The sequence below is a fragment of the Anolis sagrei genome, chromosome 1 (genome assembly GCF_037176765.1).
Source record: "Anolis sagrei isolate rAnoSag1 chromosome 1, rAnoSag1.mat, whole genome shotgun sequence".
In the NCBI taxonomy this organism is placed as follows: Eukaryota; Metazoa; Chordata; class Lepidosauria; order Squamata; family Dactyloidae; genus Anolis; species Anolis sagrei.
In genome coordinates this window covers 280,098,184-280,119,977 of record NC_090021.1, presented here as the reverse complement: position 1 = coordinate 280,119,977, position 21,794 = coordinate 280,098,184, and the positions used below count along the sequence as shown (strand labels likewise).

Below are 21,794 nucleotides of genomic sequence, written 5' to 3'. Positions count from 1 at the left end.
TGGGCAGATTGAGTTTTTGTGCCAAGTTTGGTCCAGATCCATTATTGTTTGAGTCCACAATGCTCTCTGGATGTAGGTGAACTACAACTCCAAAACTCAAGGTCAGTGCCTGCCCAATCCTTCCAGTATTTTCTGTTGGTCATGGGAGTTCTGTGTGCCAAGTTTGGTTCAATTCCATCATTGATGGAGTTCAGAATGCTCTTTGATTGTAGGTGAACTATAAATCCCAGCAACTTCAACTCCCAAATGACAAAATTGAGCCCCCCAACCCCACCAGGATTCAAATTTGGGCATATCGGGTATTTGTGCCAAATTTGGTCCAGCGAATGAAAATACATCCTGCAGATTAGATATTTACATTAAGATTCATAACAGTAGCAAAATTACAGTTATGAAAATAGCAACAAAAATAATTTTATGGTAGGGGGTCACTACAACATGAAGAACTGTGTTAAGGGGTCGTGGCATTAGGAAGGCTGAGAACCACAGCTCTATGGCCTCACAGAAACTGCAAACCTCAAGATTCCATAAGATGCAAACAACTGTTATAATTGTAGTGTGAAAGAAACCTGTGTGTCTTTTCTGCTACTTTATAATAAATCCAGATATATGATTTAGGATGGATCTACACTGCCATATAATTCAGATTATCAAAGCAAATAATCTGCATTATCTGATTTGATCTGTATTATGTGAGTCTATGCTGCCATATCATCCAGTTCAAAGCAGATCATATAGATTGTATATGGCAGTGTAGATGGGGCCTTAGACTGATTAATACTGAATACTCTTACATGTATAAATTAGGAAAATAAATCCTATCTGTTCAGGGGACATAGTTTATGAGGCTTTGACAAGCTATGCAGGAAGAGATGCACTCTGTCCACTCTTTCCTTTAGCTTTCTTCCATATTCCATCAAATTATTTTGCTACTATTAAGTTTTGCTGTGAGATGCCCATATGTACCTGTCTTGGTTCTTAGAATAGAAACATTATTACTTGACTAAAAAGTTTATTTTGACAGTTTACTAACAATACAAAAAAGCCATGCATCAAGACTTCTGCAGTCAAGTTCTTAATAAAAAGCATTGTAAATAATGTTATTTAATATATTCTTGTCTTTTTTTATCCCCTAATGTCTTTGCTACAACATCAACACTAAGATAACACTTACCCTTTTCGCCGAAATTAGGGTGTGCATTAGATTCGCATCATACGGTAATCTTAGTGCTGAGCCAAAGCCAAAAGGGAAGGTACTTCAGGAGCTGCACTTAGAGCTCCTCTTTGAGGCCCCTTCTACACTGCCATATAATCCAGATTATCAAATCAGATAATCCACATATAATTTGAACTGGATTATATGAGTCTACCCTACAATCCAGTTCAAAGCAGATAATCTGGATTTTAAATGGTAGTGTAGAAGGGGCCCTAATTTAATGGACAGGGATCAATTCTATGTGATCCTGGGATTTATAGTTTGATGAGACACCAGCATTATTTGGCAGAGTAGGCACAAGACCTTGAAAAACTACAGCTCCCATGACTCATAGCACTGAACCAAGGCAGATTCATTCTACAGCACAAAGGCTTTCTTTTCTGTTGCTAGGAGCTTTGGTGCTCTAACACTTTTGTGTTTTAAAGAAGAAATTCTAAGCAGGCGGCAACTGTAAGGCCCGTCACAAACTCTGTTCCTGCGGGAGAAAACCTTGCTAGCATGTCCCTGACATCACGAGACCGCCTCTCGCCCCGCCCCTTTCTCAGCCCCTTTCTCTTTGCCAGCGTGGTTTTTCCTTTGCTAGGGCAGCATTGCCCGCATTTTCTCTCAGTTGGCAGAATTCAACTGAGAGAAAATGCGAGCAATGCTGCCCTTGCAAAGGAAAAACCACGCTGGCAAAGAGAAAGGGGCGGAGAAAGGGGCGGGGAGAGAGGCGCAGGCTCATGACGTCAGGGACTTGCTAGCAAGGTTTTCTCGCGCAGGAACCTAGTTTGCGACGGCTCTAAGTGAACCTTTTTTCGGCCAAATGACAAAGAATGCACTTTTTGTTGCTGTGGATTACATTCAGCAGCAAGTACTTGTTTTGGTTTCAGAACTTTGAAAATTGAGGTGCGCATTGGATTCAATGGTGCATTATACTTGAGGAAATACAGGTATATATTTGGCTCCAAAGTCAACAATTGTATGCACATTAAATTGGATTTCTTCCAAATTTTAGCCTGTTTTATTATGCATACCATGAGCTGATTCTTCATATGCAAACATAACAAATCCATACCATGCTGCAACAAAGGCTCCTGCTCCACTGCCATATAAAATCCAGATTACCTGCTGTGGAGACTCATATAATCCAGTTCAAAGCAGATAATGTGGATTATTTGCTTTGATAATCTGGATTATATTGCAGTGTAGAAGGCGCCAACATTGTCTTGTTTGCAAACCAATGCTATTACTTCTATTCTCAACACTGTTGTTTCCCCCCCCCCCATATTTACATTTCATCCCTTCACTAGTTCCAAAAATGAGTATGCCTTGTAAGAAGAGCACATTATGAATCTCAAATATTTCTACCCTTCCTTTTTTGGATATTCTAATCTTAAAGATGACAACCCAAAAATAATACGAACCACCAGTGAAAATCAACCATGGCCCATCACACAGGAAGGCATCAAAATGAATAATTTCAGAGAAGCAGACCACATCCCGAATGTTTGCTGAAGTGTGTGAATTTTGTATTTCTTCCTGCAAGAAAACGGCAGCATGACTCCCCTGTAGATCACGAATGCCAGCATATGGAGTACCATCAATGCACAGAGCTAGCAACCAAGCAGGCATCAACCGTAAAAAGTAGAATGATGTTTTTTTCACAGATGTTTCCTGTGGGGTCAGTGAGGCAGTATCCTCCACATCCAGATAGTAGCGAAATAGTGAGTAAAAATTTAGGGTGGGTGTGGTGGACGGGGCATAGTTGTACTACATTATGAAAACTAGTTCAAGTGCCATTTCTTTCTACGTAGGAAATCACATACAATTGTACAAGGAATTTCCAGCACATTCACTAAATGATAATCTCCGATATTCTTTGGAAGAAGCTATGATAATTTCAGTGCTCTAGAACACATACAAAATGCTGGAATAGATTTATGCTGAGTAGATTGACCCTTTCATGGTCCCTCAGTATGATCTTTAATTGTCTTGTTCCTTCTAAAGGGTTAGTTAATATTACCAATAGGTCATCGGTAAAAAGATTCAGTTTAATCTGTTCTCCCCGACCAAATTTCCATCCCTGTATCCTTATGCTACTTCTTATTCTATCTGCTAACATGTCTATATCTAACACAAAGAGCAATGGTGAGAGAGGACACTTGTCTTTCTCTTCTTTGGATTGGAAATTCACCTGATGTTCCTTCATTTATTCTAACTGTGGCTGTTCCTTTTTTGTACAACTCCTTAGTTACATTTATATATAAATGTCCTACTCTGAATTTCTTCATAACCTACCATAGGAACTCATAGTTTATTGAGTCAAATGCCTTATGTCTTATTTTAGGAAAACTAATTTCTTTCTTTGTTTATGTTTCATTATATTCAGTATGTTTCTAATTGGATTCCCTGTATATCTGTCTTTAACAAATTCACATCGATTTGCTTTTATTAATTTGGGTATTTTTATTTTATTAATTTTCTAAACTATTAGCTAAAATTTCTTGTCTCCATCGGGTCTTTCTGTGGTTTCAGGATAACTATGATTTCCACTTTCCTCCAGATATCAGGTGCTTTCCCCCCTTCTAGTATACTATTGAATAAAATATACAACTCGGGGCTCAGTATTTCTGTGAATTCCTTGTAGAATTTTGCTGTATATCCATCTATTCCTCAAGATTTAGCTTTCTTTAAATTTTTATTACTTCATTTCTTCAACTGAAGTCTCAGTGTTTAATAATTCTTAAATAATGAAGCAAACTTCTTGTTCCTGGTCTTAGCTGAAATCTCTACACAATCTTTTCATCTGGTTTTCAAATGTCCCAGGCCCCATCTATATGGACCATATAACGCAGTTTCTGAATGCAGAAACGACACTGTCGTATAATCCAGTTTAAAGCAGATAATATGTATTCAGAACCTGGATTATATGGCAGTGTATATTGGGCCTCTGTTTTTTTTCTCTTCCTTTCCCCATTTGTCCTCAGTTTGCTCCAATTGCTGCAAACTGAGTTCAAAGCACAAAAGTAGTTTACACACCATTAACTCAGCAGCACCCCCTTCTACACTGTCATATAAAATCCAGATTATCTGTTTTAAACTGGATTATATGGCAGTGTTGACTACTATAATCCAGTTTAAAGCAGATAGGGCCAGCCTCTGTTTTAAAATCTCCAAAGAAGAAGACAGTATATTCCATAGTCAAACAGCTTTTGCCATCAGTAAGTTTTTCCTTAATGTTTAGGTGAAATCTCTTTCCCTTTGTTTGAATGCATTGTTCCATGTCCTAGTCCTGAGAACAGCAGAAAAGAAGAAGAAGAAGAAGAAGAAGAAGAAGAAGAAGAAGAAGAAGAAGAAGAAAAACTTTATTTTTCTACCCTGCCTTCATCTCCCCGAAGGGACTCAGGGCAGCTTACATGGGGCACAAGCCCAGGCAGAAATAAAGCAATAACAATTAAAACAGCACAAGCTTGTTCCTTCCTCAATATGACATTCTTTCTTGAATGGTAGTGCCCAGAACCAGACACTGTATTTCAGGTGAGGCCTGACCAAAGCAGTGCAGAATGGGACTACCACTTCACTCAATCTAGGAACATGGGTATAATTACTTGCAATGCTGTTATGCACAAAGGCATACTCTGATTTGGACTAACTAAAGACAAACCATCTTTTGAAAATGTCTTATACATTTTGCAGCACCAAGAAGTGTATGTAAAGCTGAGGATTTGCACTATGCAAAACATACTTGTATTATATTCAGACAAAGACAAGAGTAATTATTGTGAGGTAAGTAACTGTGATAAGGATCAGATAGCGAATGTCACATGTGGTTTAGTTGGGAAGAAAAAGAAAACACCTTAAGAGGATGCAGGGTTTGAGGGGAAGCAACCTCAGTATGATGTGGCTGGCAATTACAAAGTGGGGTTGGGGTACCAATGGCTCTTTTCTGAAGCTTTGTTTATTTCCAATTTACCATATTTACTCAAATCTAATTTTCACCCTATTTTTGGCAAAATTACATAGTCAAAAGTGAGTTGCGCTTTAGATTTGATAGCACATTAGAATCGTGCATGTGAACCTGCCTGACTCTCCATCAGGCTGAAGCTGGTGAATGCACCAGCTTTCCCAACTGGCCTCATTCATGGGGCCTTCAAAACTTGCCCCTCGGTTTTGAAAGCCTCCTGAATGAGGGCCTAGTTGAGAAGCTGCCACCCGTCCACCAGGCTGAGTTTGTCAGTCTTGGCCTGATGGAGAGGCACAGCTTGCTTGTCAGCCATTCCAAGGTGGATGGCAGAACAGCTGATAGGCAACGTAAAGCTGTGCATTACATTCAACTACACATTTCTTTTTTTGCAATGCATGCCTTCAAAATTGAGGTGCGCATTACAATCAACCACTAGTAAGCATAAAAGTTAAACAATTTTAGTGAGACAAAAGGTGTATCCACACAGCAGAATTATAGCAGTTTCACTCCACATTAACTGTCACATGTTGGCTCAATGCTTTGGAATTATGGGATTTGTAGTTTTATAATACATTCATTCAACTCTGGCCATCTAGTCCAACCCCTTGCCATATAGGAGGAGCATAATCAAAGCACTCCGACAGGTTGGATGGCCATCTGCTGGAATGTGCTTTGATTGTGCTTTTCCTGCGTGGCAGGGGATTGGACTAGATGGCCCATGTGGTCTCTTCCAGCTCTATGATTCTATGAAAATAGAGAGATAAAATGCAAGACTATAAAATACATATAACAGGATGCATACATTTAAAATGCAAGTTAAAATTGACTTGGTACCCTGGCGAGGGAGATGAATCTTAAGTTGTGTCTTAAATTCTGATTTAGCTCTTCAGGCAGGTGATTCCACAGTCTTGGGGCAGACAATGAGAAGGTCCTCTGGATGACAGCTGCCAGCCAGGTTCTGGCTGGTTGGTTGGAATAACATCCCCGAAAGGACCTCAGTGTCCCATGGGGCGGATTGTATGGGAGAAGGCAATCCTGTACATAATCTGGACCCAAACCATGTTGGGTTTTAAAAGTCAAAACGAACACTTTGTATTTTTCCCAGGAACGAATTGGCAACCTGTGGTGTGAACTTTAGTATAGGTGATATGCTGCTCATTGTTCAACTTCTGCTGGAAATTGGCCATAGAATTGCAATGGAGGGCCTAGAGAATTCGCTACCATGACTGGAAGAATTGGAAGATCTAGAGCAGAGCTTCCCCGACAGTTCATGTTGGTGATGCACCTTTTAGACATGCATCATTTGGCAACACTGTAATTTAGTTTTACTTGTAAACTGGGTTTAACAAACCCCTTATAAATGATACGAACACACACATAAATTTTAATAATAAAATGCATTGTCACACAAAATGTATAATAAAAAACCTTTATTTTATATATTTTAAAATATATGATTTATTGTCGAAGGCTTTCATGGCTGGAATCACTAGGTTCTTGTGGGTTTTTCCAGGCTATAGAGCCATGTTCTAGAGGCATTTCTCCTGACGTTTCGCCTGCATCTATGGCAAGCATCCTCAGAGCATCCTCACTACCTCTGAGGATGCTTGCCATAGATGCAGGCGAAACGTCAGGAGAAATGCCTCTAGAACATGGCTCTATAGCCTGGAAAAACCCACAAGAACCTATATGATTTATTGTTTATTTCACAGAGACTCAGAGGTTGTCATGTTTATACAACACACCTACACACTGCAGCCAAAACAGCAACACAGTTTGGAAAATTTTGACATAGAGATCCCTAGAAAGAACATTGTAAATCAAATTCATAAATAAAAAAAAAGTGAAACTTGAATAGTGGCAGGAATATCTGCACTTGATCACTTTTTTTTCAGACTAATGGTTCACCATGATCTTCCATCAAATATCTGTTAGTAGTTAGGATGAAGAAAAAGTAGAACTAGTAACTTTTTTTATAACGCAATCCTACGGAAGTGCTGCTATGCCCTGCATTTATTTATAGAGAGAAAGTTGTAGATATGTGTTACTTTGGCTGCCTATGAGAACAGAATATGATTCAATAAATATATTTGATTTTTCTCAAAAATTGTGACAACAATCAATTTACCGAAAATGCAATATATTCTTTTTTATTTGTTAATCAGGAAGTTTTTATACTGTAAACCCACAACTCTTTAAACATACACATGTGCAGTCCATGCGAAAAACTCATGTAAACTTCTGCAATGCGTACAATTTACTGAAGGTACTGTGAGAAGTGTACTTGCTCTGTACACTGCTCAGAACCAGTATACAGAGCAACAATCTACGGACACCAGTAGATAATACTAATGTTGATTATAATGTGTGAGTGCACTTAATTAAAATGTTAAAAGGCTGGGTGTGATGCAATTTGTCACCTAAGCATACCATGTCACCAAAAGTATATAAACCACATGGCATGTTATAATTCAGATGACAGGTTATGTGGCATGAGGTTATTTATCTCTGGCCTCATGTCACACACAATGAAACCTCAGTGGAGGAACTTTGGTGATGAGAAAATATAGGAAAAGAGCACTGTGAGCAATCAAAGTGGGTGCACAATTGTACTCAAAAGAGGAATGACATATACAGACGAAAACTGCAACATGCAAGTTGACTCCTGGCCGCTGTGCTACCATATTACTCATTAAAATATAGGATTTGCAAGAACTAGGAGAGGAGAAAAGTTACATATAGTTCTGCAACTATGTTCATGAAAGGCCCTCAGAAATGCTACAGCAAGGGTGCATTCATTTACTCTGTAGACTCAAGGCAGTTTCACACCACTATAACTGCCATGGCTCCCTGGTATTTCCAATTATTTGTAATATAAAAGGGAAAGCATGCTGTGTCAAAATTGGGAAATCCCAGGTTTTGTTAAAAAAAAAAAGGAGTAAATATAGCTACAGCAAATTGGCAATATATCAAAATTTCTCAATTCCTGAAGAATAAATTATGTTTTCAAAATTACCATAAACGTTTGATGCAAGATGATTACTGGTGAGAAAAAGAGAATCGAGGCACAATCTGACATGGGGAATCTTGACACTTCCCATGCCATTTTAAAATAAGTCCCTTTAGCTGTTTCTATGTGAATTGGAAGCTCTGAAGACAAATGCTCTCTGACTCCAAAAACCTCAGTTTCTCCGCACTTTAAACACATTTTAATGGGCAACCAGTGTAAGTAGTGACCTCTGTGGGACTCTGTTTTAAAACTGTTTCTAAAGTGTGTAGAAACAGGGGGGATCCTGCATCTGATGAAGTCCTAAGTCAGAGGTTTCTCTCTGTGGCATCCTCAATGCTTTTAAATTACTCCCACCTCTCTACCAGGACCTAAATATTTTCTTACTGTCTGCAAAAGTGCTCATGAACCACGTAGTCTCCTAAGGTTATCTGGAAGCTTCTGCTTTTTCCAAAATTCCAGATTACCATCTTTTCTGTATGTCTTCCTGGGAAACATCTACACAAAACACTGCTTAGAGAGGGAGTGGCTTAATAATAATTCCTAGATAGTAGGCTATCTCCTCTCTGAAATTTATCTTCACATTTGGGAACCAGAAAATGAGTCCATATTGCTAGCAGAGTTGTAATTCAGCTGGATTAGTCCACGATGCTGTACTAAAAATTTCCATTAGGCCAAGAAAGTCAAATAGAGATCAGATTTTGGGCTGATTTTCATACCTGACTCTTCATTTCCACTGTTCTGTGTGAGGTCAAATTTAAAGTAAGGACCATGATTATGAAAGGTTTTGTCTGGTGAGCATTACGCTAAACCAGATTTTCCCCAATTGAGAGCACAGCACACTCCTCGAGGTTGAAAGCAGCAACAGGGGTTTATTCGCAATCTGGCCAGAAGGGATACATGTAAGGCTAGTGCCAAAAATGCACGCATACCCATGAATACTGAGACACAAGACTTTATACATTTGACAGGTATTCAGACTTCCAGCTCCACCCACTCCCATTCCTGCTTGGTCAAAAGGAAGGCTGGTTTGGATTCATGCCCCTATTGGCTGCTGTTGCAATGACATTGCCACCTCTAGGCAAGGATTCCATGGAGGAGGAGATGGAGGGGATTGGCCCAGAGAGGGCCAATCCCCATCAGAGAGGGCCAGTCAGCTGTTGAGAGATGGCTGTCTTGGGAGGGGGCAAACCCTGGAAAGTCTGAGTCCACCTTGAGGAATACAAATAAGTCTTTGACCCAAAATGAAGAGCTAATTATCCCAAATATAGCTCAACCAAAAGGTATTCAATCCAATGATTAAAAGTTTATTAAAGAAATGAGTGTTCTATGGAAAAATAAACTATTTTCAAAAATACATACCAAGGTAAAAGATACAAAAGTAAACCCAATGATTGTGTAATAGGTCAAAACGAAAGTACATTCAAAGTACAGAATTCAAACGTCACTCCAAAATATATCCCACAGTCATAGTATTCTTCAATGCAGCAATAAACAAAGTCCAGTCCCCGAAGAACTGTATCCAAACGAGATTCCCCGATTACAAACAGAAAAACATGACATGAAACCAAGGCAAAAATCTTCTACCAGGGAGTTCAAGAAAAAAGTGACTTTTTCCTGAAATTACAAAGTTGTGCTCACACAGAGCAATAAAAGAAGATAGCTTAAGAAACCTAATTTTCCCATGAAGACAGTATCTGCCTGACACCCGGAATCCCTCTATTTATTTTTCAAATGCTGAGAAAACTGTAATTGCCTCTGCTTGGCACTATCTTGTCATAATTGAAGCCACCTCCCTCACATTCCTCTGAGTCAGGGAAAGCATCTGGCTGATGCAGAGTCTCATGTGAAACATTCTCACCAAGAACAGTTCTGTCTGTAAGGCAATTCCCATCACCCAGAGGAGAATTTCTTTCTTCCTGAGGGACTACAGAAGTAGTGGACTCCAATTCAGGAGCACAAAGCCCCACCAAAGAATCCCTCTCCTCCTCCTCAGACCAGTCATCAACAATGGATCTTGATTGTCACTTTTGTGACAATCTTAGATGTCTCAGGAAATTCCTCAGCAGGGTCAGCCGGTGTGATGACCTCTGTGGCTGGCATTGTGCAAAAATCATATTGAATTAATACAAGAATATGGAGATAGGATACAATCAAAGCTGGTCACATTGGTTATATTTTATTAAAAAGCTTAAAAAATGTTTCTATTTTCTGGCTAGTATCTTGCTCATGCACACGAGCGCAAATATGGATAGGCATATAGGTATATGCATATGGGAGAGACATGCGGGTGGAGATGGGGTAGGGGATCAAAGTATACAAAATTGACACATTGGAGGAGGAAAGGATACATTTTATCAAAAAGGGAGATTGGGTTTGCTGTGCAAGAGATCTGCTGCTGCAGACTTAGTTTGTATATCTGCTGGTATGAACCAGCACGTCTCTATGGACCTATATATATGGAAATTGGGCTTTTACTGATATTGGTTGCTGCTGGTTCATTGTGGGGTTGTGGAGTTCTCCCAGAACAGGAAAAAGGAAAACAAACTATAAATCTTAGGGGTGAGTGGTGTCAGGTTCAACAACATGTGGATGTATTGGAGAGGAAGTGAGAATGGTGACTATTCTCTAAATATTTATTCTCTGCACTCAGGTCCATTACTGGCAACTACAGTTGCTGTATCCACACAATTTTAGCAGTTTGACACCACATTATTTGCCACAACTCAATGCTACGAAATTCTGGGATTTGAAGGTTTGTGTCAACCATTCTATGGTGTTTTACAAAACCTGCAACCTTCTTTGCCAAAGAGAGCTATTGCCTCAGTAAACTACAAATCCTAGGATTTGTAGTCATGACAGTTTTCTACACTTGTTCCAAATGGCACAATGACTGCAAGATGTTATTGAATTCCAGTCTCTATAATTCTGCAGAGTGGATACAACTCAAGCCTGATTTCTTCCATGTTCATGTGGGAATAATGGCTAAATAATGTCTCTTCTTGTCCTGGATTATTGGGGGGGGGGGGGTGGTTAAGTATTTCACCTTTCTATATGTGACCACATAAACAATGCTTGCTCAAGGCATGTGCGCACACACATACTAAAACACTTGAGCCCTTGCAGGCAACTGTGACACATGGACCTTTTCCATGACTCTGTTGTGCAAAGATACTAAAATAACAAATGACTGCCAATGACATTTGACACAGAATTCTTTCCTAAACTGAAACTATACCTCCATTCCTGCTACTGTGTGCCGTTAATTGGAGATAAAATGCATCAAAGGTTATCTTTTTCTCTCCATTTAAACTGCACATTTGTTTTGACCAGAGGCAGTCCAAATTAATGATCTCCCAATCTCCTAGTGTATTCCATATCCCAGCAGATATGTCGCTAATTGACTTATAAAACTATTTTAGTTCCATGAGGGTTAAAAATGTTAGGGCAAAGGTGCATATGCAAGCTCCACCTCCAGCATCTCCATTTCACCAGATTCTTCTGCATATCTTTGAGAATAAAGAACTGTCGGGAGGGTAGTGCTTGCAAAACCTCTCCACATTGGAAACTCTCATAAGCAAGGTCCCTACCACAGAGACAATTTAGAACTATTTTCGCTGTCCAAGATCTTATCACTGGAAACAACAGGTTTTTAGAGGTGCTGGAATATTTCTGGTGGCATTTGGATCCTCAGAGGTTGTGAGGTCTGTTGGGAACTAGGCAAGTTAGATTTTTATATCTGTGGAATGTCCAGGGTGGGAGAAATAACTCTTGTCTGTTTGAGACAAGTGTGAATGTTGCAATTGGCCACCTTGATTAGCATTTAATGGCCAATTGCAACATTCACACTTGCCTAGTTTCCAACAGATCTCACAACCTCTTGAGGATGCCTTCCATAGATGTGGGTGAAACGTCAGGAGAGAATGCTTCTGGAACATGGCCATACAGCCTGGAAAATTCACAGCAACCCAGTGATTTTGGCCATGAAAGCCTTCAACAAGACAGTTAAGAATGCACTGCAACCCTATTTATCTCTTTTTTCTGTTTTCTTATTTGTGTCTTGCTGTACTTTGTGGTAGTGTTTCGTATTTTCTATATTACTAGTATTGTATGTGTTTGTGTATTTATTAATATATTTAATTAAAAAATAAAATGTATTGTAACCAAGTAAGTATTCTAAGGAGAGGTTTCATCACATTTGCCCTGATGACGCCATGGCTGTAAGATGTTATTGAATTCCATCATCCTCAGCTACCCCAAACCAATAATCACAGATAATGAGTTCTTCAACAACTGGATTCCTACACTTCTGTATCCTTACATTACTGGAGGCTTAATTGAACTGAGGAAACACTTTTACCTGAAAACCAGCGATTCCTCTCCTCCCCAGCGCAATTTCTACATACTGTTTCTCAAACCTCCAAACTCTGTGCTACTTGACAAAGAGTGAAGCAATAGTGTACTGACCCCTTAAGCACAACTTAGTCCTTTAGTCACCTCTTTTCACTTGGCCTAGAGAAAACCCTGTGGGGCAAGTTAATAACACTGTTCAGAACCCAGTAAATAAACAATTTAAGAAACTGACCTCTATGTGTTCTACTGTCTTTTTTTGAATCAATACTTCTGTGGCTAATTTGGATTCCCAGTTTTGGTTAAATGGTGTGATATGGTCATTATGAAGAGGAGGAGGAGATGGAGGAGAAGGAGGAGAAAAAAGATTAAGAAGAATATGGATTTTTAAAAGTTTAAGAACTAATATTTATTTATTTATTTATTTATTTATTTATTTCAGGCATTTATACCCCATCCTTCTCGACCTTCGAGGAGGGACTCAAAACAGCTTCCAAACAGGCAACAATTCAATGTCAAGCATGATATAAAACACATAATAAATCCATCCATATATATTAAAATAGTTTAAAAATATACATTAGAACTAGTTCACCAGATTAAAATCTCCATATTAAAATCGTCATCCAAAACAGTCCAAATACAATCCAATAAAATCTTGTCTTCCCAGTAAAACAACTATTCTGTGAATGCTTGATCCCATAACCAGGATTTAAGTTTCTTCTAGAAGGTCAAAAGGGAGGGGGTGGATCTAACCTCATTAGGGAGGGGGTTCCACAGCCGAGGGGCTACCACGGAGAAGGTCCTGTCTCTCGTCTCCACCAGACATAGCTGTGAAGAAGATGGGATCGAAAGCAGGGCCTCCTCAGATGATCTTAAGGTCCTAGATGGGTTGTAGAGGGATATATGTTTGGATAGGTAAACTGGGCCAGAACCATTTAGGGCTTTATAGGTTAACATCTATAAATAATAGCCTTCATTTTGTTTTTCAGAAACGTTGCTATTAAGATGAATAATTTGTGGGAATGAAAAAATGAAAGGTAAAAAAAATAGAGGCTCTCTACATCATAAATATTCGAGTGTCTCAAAGTATCACCTCTGTACATACTTTTACACTTTACAAGGGAGAGTGGAAATTTTAGTTATGAGAGGGAGGTTAGTATTTCTAACAGAACATTTTTATCATTCCAGCAGGCTACATATCCAAGAACTGAAGCCAATTGCAGCTGAAACAGTGTAAAACTATGGTTTCTAGTATAATTAAACTTTAACAAATTTTCACTGTCCATTCTTATTTGGCAACCCCACAAATATTATTTAGCTTTGATGACATTATTTGGATGGATTCTAACTGACGGTCTTTTAGATCCATCCTGATGCCTCTTCTTTCCAAGGCCTAAGGACAACTAATCTTCAAGCAACACCTTATATGAGGAATACTAATCATTTATAAGTTGACACTAGGTTTTGAGGCCAAAATTATGGATCTTGATATGACTCATGGATAAGTCAAGGGCCATTCTATGGAGAGGGAAAAGCACCAATGCCACCCGAGGGGCAAGTGGTCCCTGGCTGCTGCAACCATTATTTCCCCACCCAGTTATTCAAAATGGTGCCATGGTGGAGAGAATAGAGATGAGGGATAGGTGCTTCTTTTACATTCTCCAGGGATGGACTAAACTCTTTCCTTTTGCCACTGTACTCAAGAGAACTGGATTGTTCACTTTTTTTGGTAAAAGGTAGAGTAAAGTATTCATACTGAGTTGTAGATAAGTTGATCCAGGGTTTCTGGGTTGATTTTTTAAATTTACATTTCGAGACTGATACATGAGCATATAGCAGGGATGAGCAAACTTGGGGGCCTCATGGCAGGCCAGAACAGGGTGGGAGGGCCCAGAGGGAGGTGGTTCTCCCCAAGTCCCCTCCCTGCCCTTTCCCCCCCCCCCCTTCCTCTTCTCTTTCCCTGCCATTTAAAACCATTGCTCCCTTGTGTCCAGGTCTCTAGAGCAGCAGAATGTCATTTTCCTCCCCTCCTCAATGGGACCCCCTTTTAAATCTTGAAACATGGTTCTCACGTTCCCTCTCCACCTTCTCTTCTCCCTGCTAAACTTCTCCCAGGAGGAAAGGAGGAAGGAAAAACAGAAGGAAGGAAAGAAGGGCGGAAGGAAATGTAGGGAAGGGAGAGAAGGAAGGAAGGAAGGAAGGAAGGAAGGAAGGAAGGAAGGAAGGAAGGAAGGAAGGAAGGGAGGGTAGTATGAAAGGAAGGAAGGGAAGGAGGAAGGAAAGAGAAGGAAGGACAAAACAGTGGGAATGGAGGGAGGGTGTAAGGGGTTGGGAAGGGAGGGAGGAAAGAGAAAAGGAGGGAAAGACAAGAGGGAAGAATGGAGGAAAGAGAAAGAAGGGAAGAGGGAAGGAGGGAGGAAAGAGGGAGGGAGGGAAAGAAGGATGAAAGGGTGGAAGGGAAGGAAGGATGGAAGGAGAAAAAGGGAGGTAAGGAACGGAGAAAAGGAGTGAAAGAGAGAAGGAAGGAACGATAGGATGGTGAGAGAGAAGAGGGCCTGAAAAAAGAGCCCAAGGGCCTGGGTTTACCTCTTCTACTAGCCTATTTCCCGGAAAACAAGACAGGGTCTTATATTAATTTTAGCACCAAAGGATGCAATATGTTTCAGGGGATGTCTTATTTTTTTCCAAATGTACTTTTTTTTAATGAACTATAACTTGGACTTATTTTTGAAGTAGGGCTTATAAAGCATCCTCAAAATCCTGAAAAATCATGCTGGGCTTATTATCATAGCCGTTCTTATTTTGGGGGAAACAGGGTAATATCTTTGAGGGAGAGAGACATTATCTTCCATCTTTTGCCACCCATGCACTGTTCCAGTGAAGTCAATGAGGCAGAACATTAGTCCACGAATAAGGGCTATCAGAGATGCATCTCTGATGTAGCACAGGCATTGTGTCATGAAGACTATTTTTTTTCTAGTTTTTGTCACAGCCTGAGCAATGGTGTTTGTTGTTGATTTCATAAAGAACCTGCTCATGGCTGATCAGCGTGGCGACAGACTTCCTCTTAACCACCCTACAGCCCCTTGCAATGAGATTGATGCAAACTGCCTCTGACATCACACTGGGCTGCCACAACCCAAGGACTACAGATACTTGGCAATATCAGGAACTTTAGATACATCTAGGGAAGAAGCTCACCTTTAGAACTCTTGTGGGAAAGTCTGAAAATTAAATAGGGCCTTCAGTGGCCTTGGGTTATTCACTGCAAAGGGGTTTCACAGATTCCCAGGATTTCTATTTTAATTTTAATTTTCTTTGATGTCTTCTTTTAAAAAACTGGACAATTGAAATTTAGACAGTTAGTTCACAAAGAAGTTGGCTGGATGTTGCAAGCTTGCAAAATGGAAGGATTCCCCCTCATTCCCCCTGTAAGTATATATAAGATTAATATTAGATTTGTCTTTATGGCTTTTCCAACAGAATATTAAGCAAAATATAAGTTATTATTGAATGGTGTGACATCTGTGATATTGAAAGAGCTTGGAGGTTTCGTGCTAGTGTTTCATGTATAAGATTAGTGATGTAATTTAATGAATGGGAAGCTGGCATTTCCGTTCCTTTATCTCTACCTGTCTTTACTGATAAGGCACCACATTATGTTATGAGCATGATAAGATTGTAGACTTCTCTGTAAAGTCTGGTGTTGCTGTTCAAAAGGTTTACGTTGTGTAGTTCTTTAATTGTATTGCAATCTATTGCAATCTAAAGGCAAATTAGGTTTGGCTTTAGAAGAAGTGGTGAAAACAAAATTCACACAGTCAAGAGTTGTGTTCTGAATGAATCTGTCATTTGGGTCCTGTATCTAGACGTTTCAGAAAATCCCATATCATTCTCCATAACATTTTATATTTAAATACAAGAACAATAAGTTTTGTCAGTTCAGTTTAAAATGAAAGATAAGATTTTTATGTCCAGGTTAATTAGACCATGCAATCAAGATAAGATCCTGCCCACTACATTTTTTTCTGGCTATACAAATATTTCTCTTATCATCACTGCAGAGCTAGTGGACTTTTCTATTTACATGGAGATTGTATTCTGTTTCCTCAAAATGTGAGGAGGTCTTTAAAGAGAGCTTGGATGGCCATATCTCAGGAGTACTGTTGGCCCCTTGTATCCATAGATTCAACCATCCACAGTTTGATTTTTTAAATCCCCCAAACAGACTTTAATTTTGTCTCTTTGTATAAGGGACACATTAAATATATAAAGGGACACATTGAAAAGGGTTTTTTTTTATTCTTGTTCTTGTTAGCAGTCTTTGAAATAAGTAACATATAATAATTATTTATTCTTCTCCTAGGGTTATTTATTGTTCTGTAAATACTGTAAATATATAAATGAACATTATAACAAATGGCATACAATTTCACTTTGGTTTCTGAAGACAGTGCTCCTGCTGAATTGCATAGGAATGTCTAGAGTTTATTTTTTGTATTGTTTAATATATGCCTATGCCTATGCCTAGGATAGTATATATATATATGAAACAATTAGAATGTACACAAAATTTTATTGAAAGTATTATCTATTATCTAAGGATACAATCCTTAAAGCAATTACTTGGGAGAAAGCCCTGTTGAATTAAGGGAGATGCACTTCAAAGACTTTGGATTAACTCTAGACATCTGTATGTATATCTATATAAGGTGTGGGCACTTCATGCATATTACAAACCAATTATGAAAATGTGTACATATAAGAAAAATGTGTATATATACCATTTATTTCATTTTGCTTTATACTCTACTCTCTGAAGAGAATTTTCAATAATAACATGAGGACTACAGTAGTGTGTACATTGACGTGAGCGTAACCAACCGGAACCAACTTTTAAATTCTTCTGTATCTTCTGTATTATTCTGTATCTTCAGCTAATAATAATTCAGCTTTACATTCAATATCTGAATCAAAATTACTTCTTTTTATTAAGTCCCTCAAATTTGACTAATTGAGATTCCTACATATTTCAGCATGTATGCAAATTTTCTTAAATGTCTGTCAGTCCGGAAGCAATATTTTTTCTCACTTCTATCTGTGTAAAATTGTGACTAGATCCAAGTATCAGTTATGACATGACTTCCACAAATTATGTGACATCATAGGATTTTTACCTATCTACTTCCCAATTATAACATCTATATTCTGATGAGATTATCTCCAGTTCATAATCCACGAACCATCTGCAGGTTTATATGTCTTTGTTGGTTTTGCAAACTTGTGTTTGCCTTTGCTTTCCATTTAGTAAGACACATAAAATAATATTCTATCTAAAAACTACTACCATCAATCATATAAATATGGTAATATAGACATGTAGCTTCTCCACAGTATAATAAATGTATATATTTTCTTTAGAACTATACTCTTTCCTCTGAACTGTTCCTAAGGACCTCATCACAAAGGCCAATGGATTCACCTGCATCATCACAAATCCATGGCCTCCCAGCTGAGGGGAAGGGGGCAAGCATGGGGAACCCATCGTTCCACGCCCTGCATCACCCACCTTACCTTGACCCACATCCCACAGGGGAAGCATCGCTGCTTGGCTTCCCCCATTGCTCCTAAGGCTACACAGGAAACCTGTGTTGCTGTAGTGGTGACATGCACCACATGCTTTCTTCTTTCAGCACGGAGCCCAGCCAGAAGTCCCTGTGCAACATATAACAGACTCCATGTTGCAAGTGGACAGCAAGCAGTGTATGTCGTGCAAATCAACACATCTGATGAGGTCACTATTTCTACAGAATTTTACTTCTAAGTAAACATGCAGAGTTGAAGTGAGAGACCTGGGCCCTGTCCAGATGAGATTTGCCTTTTGAAATATGCATTTTATACTTCCACTATCTATTAGGCATGGTTCTGAAGACTTTCCACAGTGTTACATTTATATGTTTAAGTTTCTATATCAGCAAGAGGTATATAGAATTAACAAATTATATACTGTAACTCCTGCTGGATGTATTTATTGTTGCAGTTTGTTCACAAATTCAATGCCAAATATATGACATATGTAAGTGATCCCTAAGTAATGCCATTTTGAACACCATTTGGTGGACTATAGACTTAACAGTTAAGCAAACAATGCAGCTCTCCACCCAGGGGAAAAGCAAACTTCCAAGAGCCCTGATTTTGTTGAGAATATTTTCCTTAATTTTTTAATGAAAATATTTATATCCTATCCTATAATGACTTCAGGGTGGCATACCACAAAATCAGTCGGGAACAGTTTAAGAGAAGAATTTGAAAGACTAAAAGTATATTAAACAATTCAAGACATAACACAAAACACTTTAAAACCAGTTCAAAATAATTTGATAAAATGTAAACATAAACACATATGCTTTAATAAAAACTATGTTTTGACTTGGCACTAAAATAACATAAGCATCCCTAATTTTGATATTAATTAAGGTGGATGGAAAGTCAATGAGATAGCCAAGAAACACCATTTTCTAGTGCCAGTTGTAAAGTAAGATGATGTATCTCATCTCAGATGTATACTGGTTGCTTTGTAATATAATAATAAACTTCTATTTGTATACTGCTCTATCTCCCCAAGGGGACTCAGGGTGCTTTCCAGCATAGGTAAATTATTGCAATTACAAACATAAAAACATAAATAAAATCTTTCTTATTATTTACGATATTTCTATCCTGCCTTTCTCAAGCCTGAAGAAGACTCAAGGCATCTTACAAATTGGCAGCAATTGGATGCCATAAAAATCCACAAAATACAATTAAAACATTTAAACCAGCATTATAAAATCAATATAAAATCAATACAATACAAAAACCATTAAAAACATATGATAACCAATGTCTTCCTGTTAATCCTTTTTCCATGTTGCAATGTTTTGCAAATGATTGAAAGGTGTTTGAAATGTGGAATGAGAAAACTTATCCTGCTAAATAATTTTGTCACTTAACTGAGGGCCACCTAACCTGACCATGTTCATCATGGGAAAAAGTCACCTATCAAATGCATAATATGATTATATAACATAGTTCTCCTGGGTGCTCTTTACTTGTGGTACCATTAAAATATATTTATCTTTTAAAAAATCTGGAATGTTTGAACGTTGCAGAATAGGAAGAAAATCAACAAAGATTGAGGGGTTGACACTAAGATATTGAAAAAGAACAACTTCATCTGCTAAATGTTTTATAATAATGTTATGGATTGTGGTAATGAGAGAGTTACCAATTCTAAATGGAGGGAAAATGTTTGGGTAAAAACAGTGTCTTCTTCATAGTAGCTCTACTTTATAAAAACAGATTTCAGTGAAGCTCACTAGCCTGCCTCTCCTGCTTCTTTTCATTATTTGGTATCACAGAGCTGGAAAAAAGTGCACTCAGTCCAATGTTTCTACCAATATATGAATCCACAGCTGAAGCAGCCCTGTGAGATTATCATCCAACCTGTGTTTCAAAACCTCCAATGGGGAAAAGTCCATCAATCTCCTGAAGTAGCTAATTCCACAGTCAGTGTTCTTACATCAGGATACTCTTTATAATTTTTACTCAGAATCTTCCTTCTAGTTATTTGGATGCACTGATGTGAACCCTATTTTCTATAGAGAAGAAAAAAGCAAGCCTGCACCATCTTCCATGTAACATCCAGATATTTAAAGATGGTCATCATCACCTCATTTCTCGGTCATTAGTGCTTCAGGCAAACATACCCACTTTAGTCTCAATTCCCCAAAAGTTGAAATGCTATTGTTTGCAATAATAGTTGATTTTCCACAGTCCACTGCTATTTCCACAGTGTAAATACAACCACTGACAACTTCACAGGAAGATGATATATATTATAAACTGGTATAATGTATAGAAAATTAAAGAATTGAGTGCTTCAACTTGGAAGAAGAAGCCCAGTAATATGCCTGAACAAGTGCTTGCAAATTCTTGTATAAAGAACCACATTGGGCACAACAATTAAGGCCCTGGGTTGCTGTGAGTTTTCCAAGCTGTAACTCTGGAACATGGCCATACAGCCCGGAAAACTCACAGCAATCCAGTTAAGGCCCTATTGGAAAGGAAAGACATCAAAAATTAATGATAAGATATATATTCGGCACAAATATAGAAACATCTTCACTCAGAGAATATAGATACAATCTGAGAAAGGACAGTTAACTAGTTCTCCCAACCCTTTCTAAAAATCATACAGTTATTTTGTAATTCTTTCCAAGGAAATGAGGTTAATGTTGTCCGTTAAACCAACCTCAGCTGCACATCATGGAGAGTCATGCTGGGTATTTCTGAATCATCTAGAAGAGAATATTTATATCAGGATAAAAAATAACTAGCTTTAAATATGCCCCCTTTTGAATGAATCTGGATTAACCCTATCATATGTTACCCAGATAATATGCTGTGACTACTTCCATTCATTTTGGCATGATCTCGGAAAACGTTCTGCTAGTTCATGTAAATTAGAATTAATCTGCGCACAACCCTCATTTGAAATGAAGCAGATAATTGCTCCAATGTTCTGTAATAGTAGACTAATTGAATCCATTAGATTTATCTGTGTGTTGGCTCACCTATCAATAATTAACTGTATAGCTCTACAGCAGTTGGGACCAATCAGCAGGATATGAGCTATTATTTGTCACAAGACAGTAAAGAATTCCTCTCTGTGTCACCTTTCAAACATCATTATAATGGATTATACATGCATTGAAAGAAGGAATAAAATTGGTAGTAGAATTCTGTACTATAATCATGTATTTAGTAATTAAAATATGGAAAAAATGTGTTACAAATGGAACTAATTTTACAGATAGCAGAATAAGATTTCCTTGAAAACAGAACTATCATTGGGAAGATAATAGTTCAGCAGTTCAGGGGATGAATTTACACACACAAGTATCACAATACAGGTTGAAAATAATAAAAGTATTACTACAGTAGGAGACCTCCTGGTTGTATAGGAGTGGTATAAATGCCTGCTTGGATTGGGGCAAAATGGAGGAAGAGATCTTTATTGAGAACACAATTAAGAAAAGAGAATTTAAACCTTTTCTACTTTGCAGACTTTCATGAGGAATATCTTTCATCCAAAGTTGCCATAACTACAATACAATAACTACTGTATTATAGTTATGTATTCATAACTTATGATGTCTTTACATGACTATTTTGCAGTGGCAGTAGTGGGTTTTTAGCAGTTTTGCCAAGGAGCCCAATGGTTCCCATCA

The 21,794-nt window shown here is 38.3% G+C and overlaps 1 protein-coding gene across 2 annotated transcripts in view; it reads left to right on the top strand.

Annotated features, from left to right (window-relative positions):
* Nucleotides 1–15,571: 15,571 nt before the first annotated feature.
* The window catches only part of SPI1 (Spi-1 proto-oncogene), a 39,084-nt gene continuing 32,861 nt past the window's right edge, over nucleotides 15,572–21,794 (top strand). Inside the window, exon 1 of one of the 2 annotated variants that reach the window (XM_060763125.2) lies at nucleotides 15,572–15,953. In XM_060763125.2, coding sequence (XP_060619108.2) covers nucleotides 15,909–15,953 — 45 coding nt within the window. In that variant the 5' untranslated portion in view covers nucleotides 15,572–15,908. The remainder of the gene's footprint in view (nucleotides 15,954–21,794) is intronic. The other variant, XM_060763117.2, reaches the window with a different exon arrangement.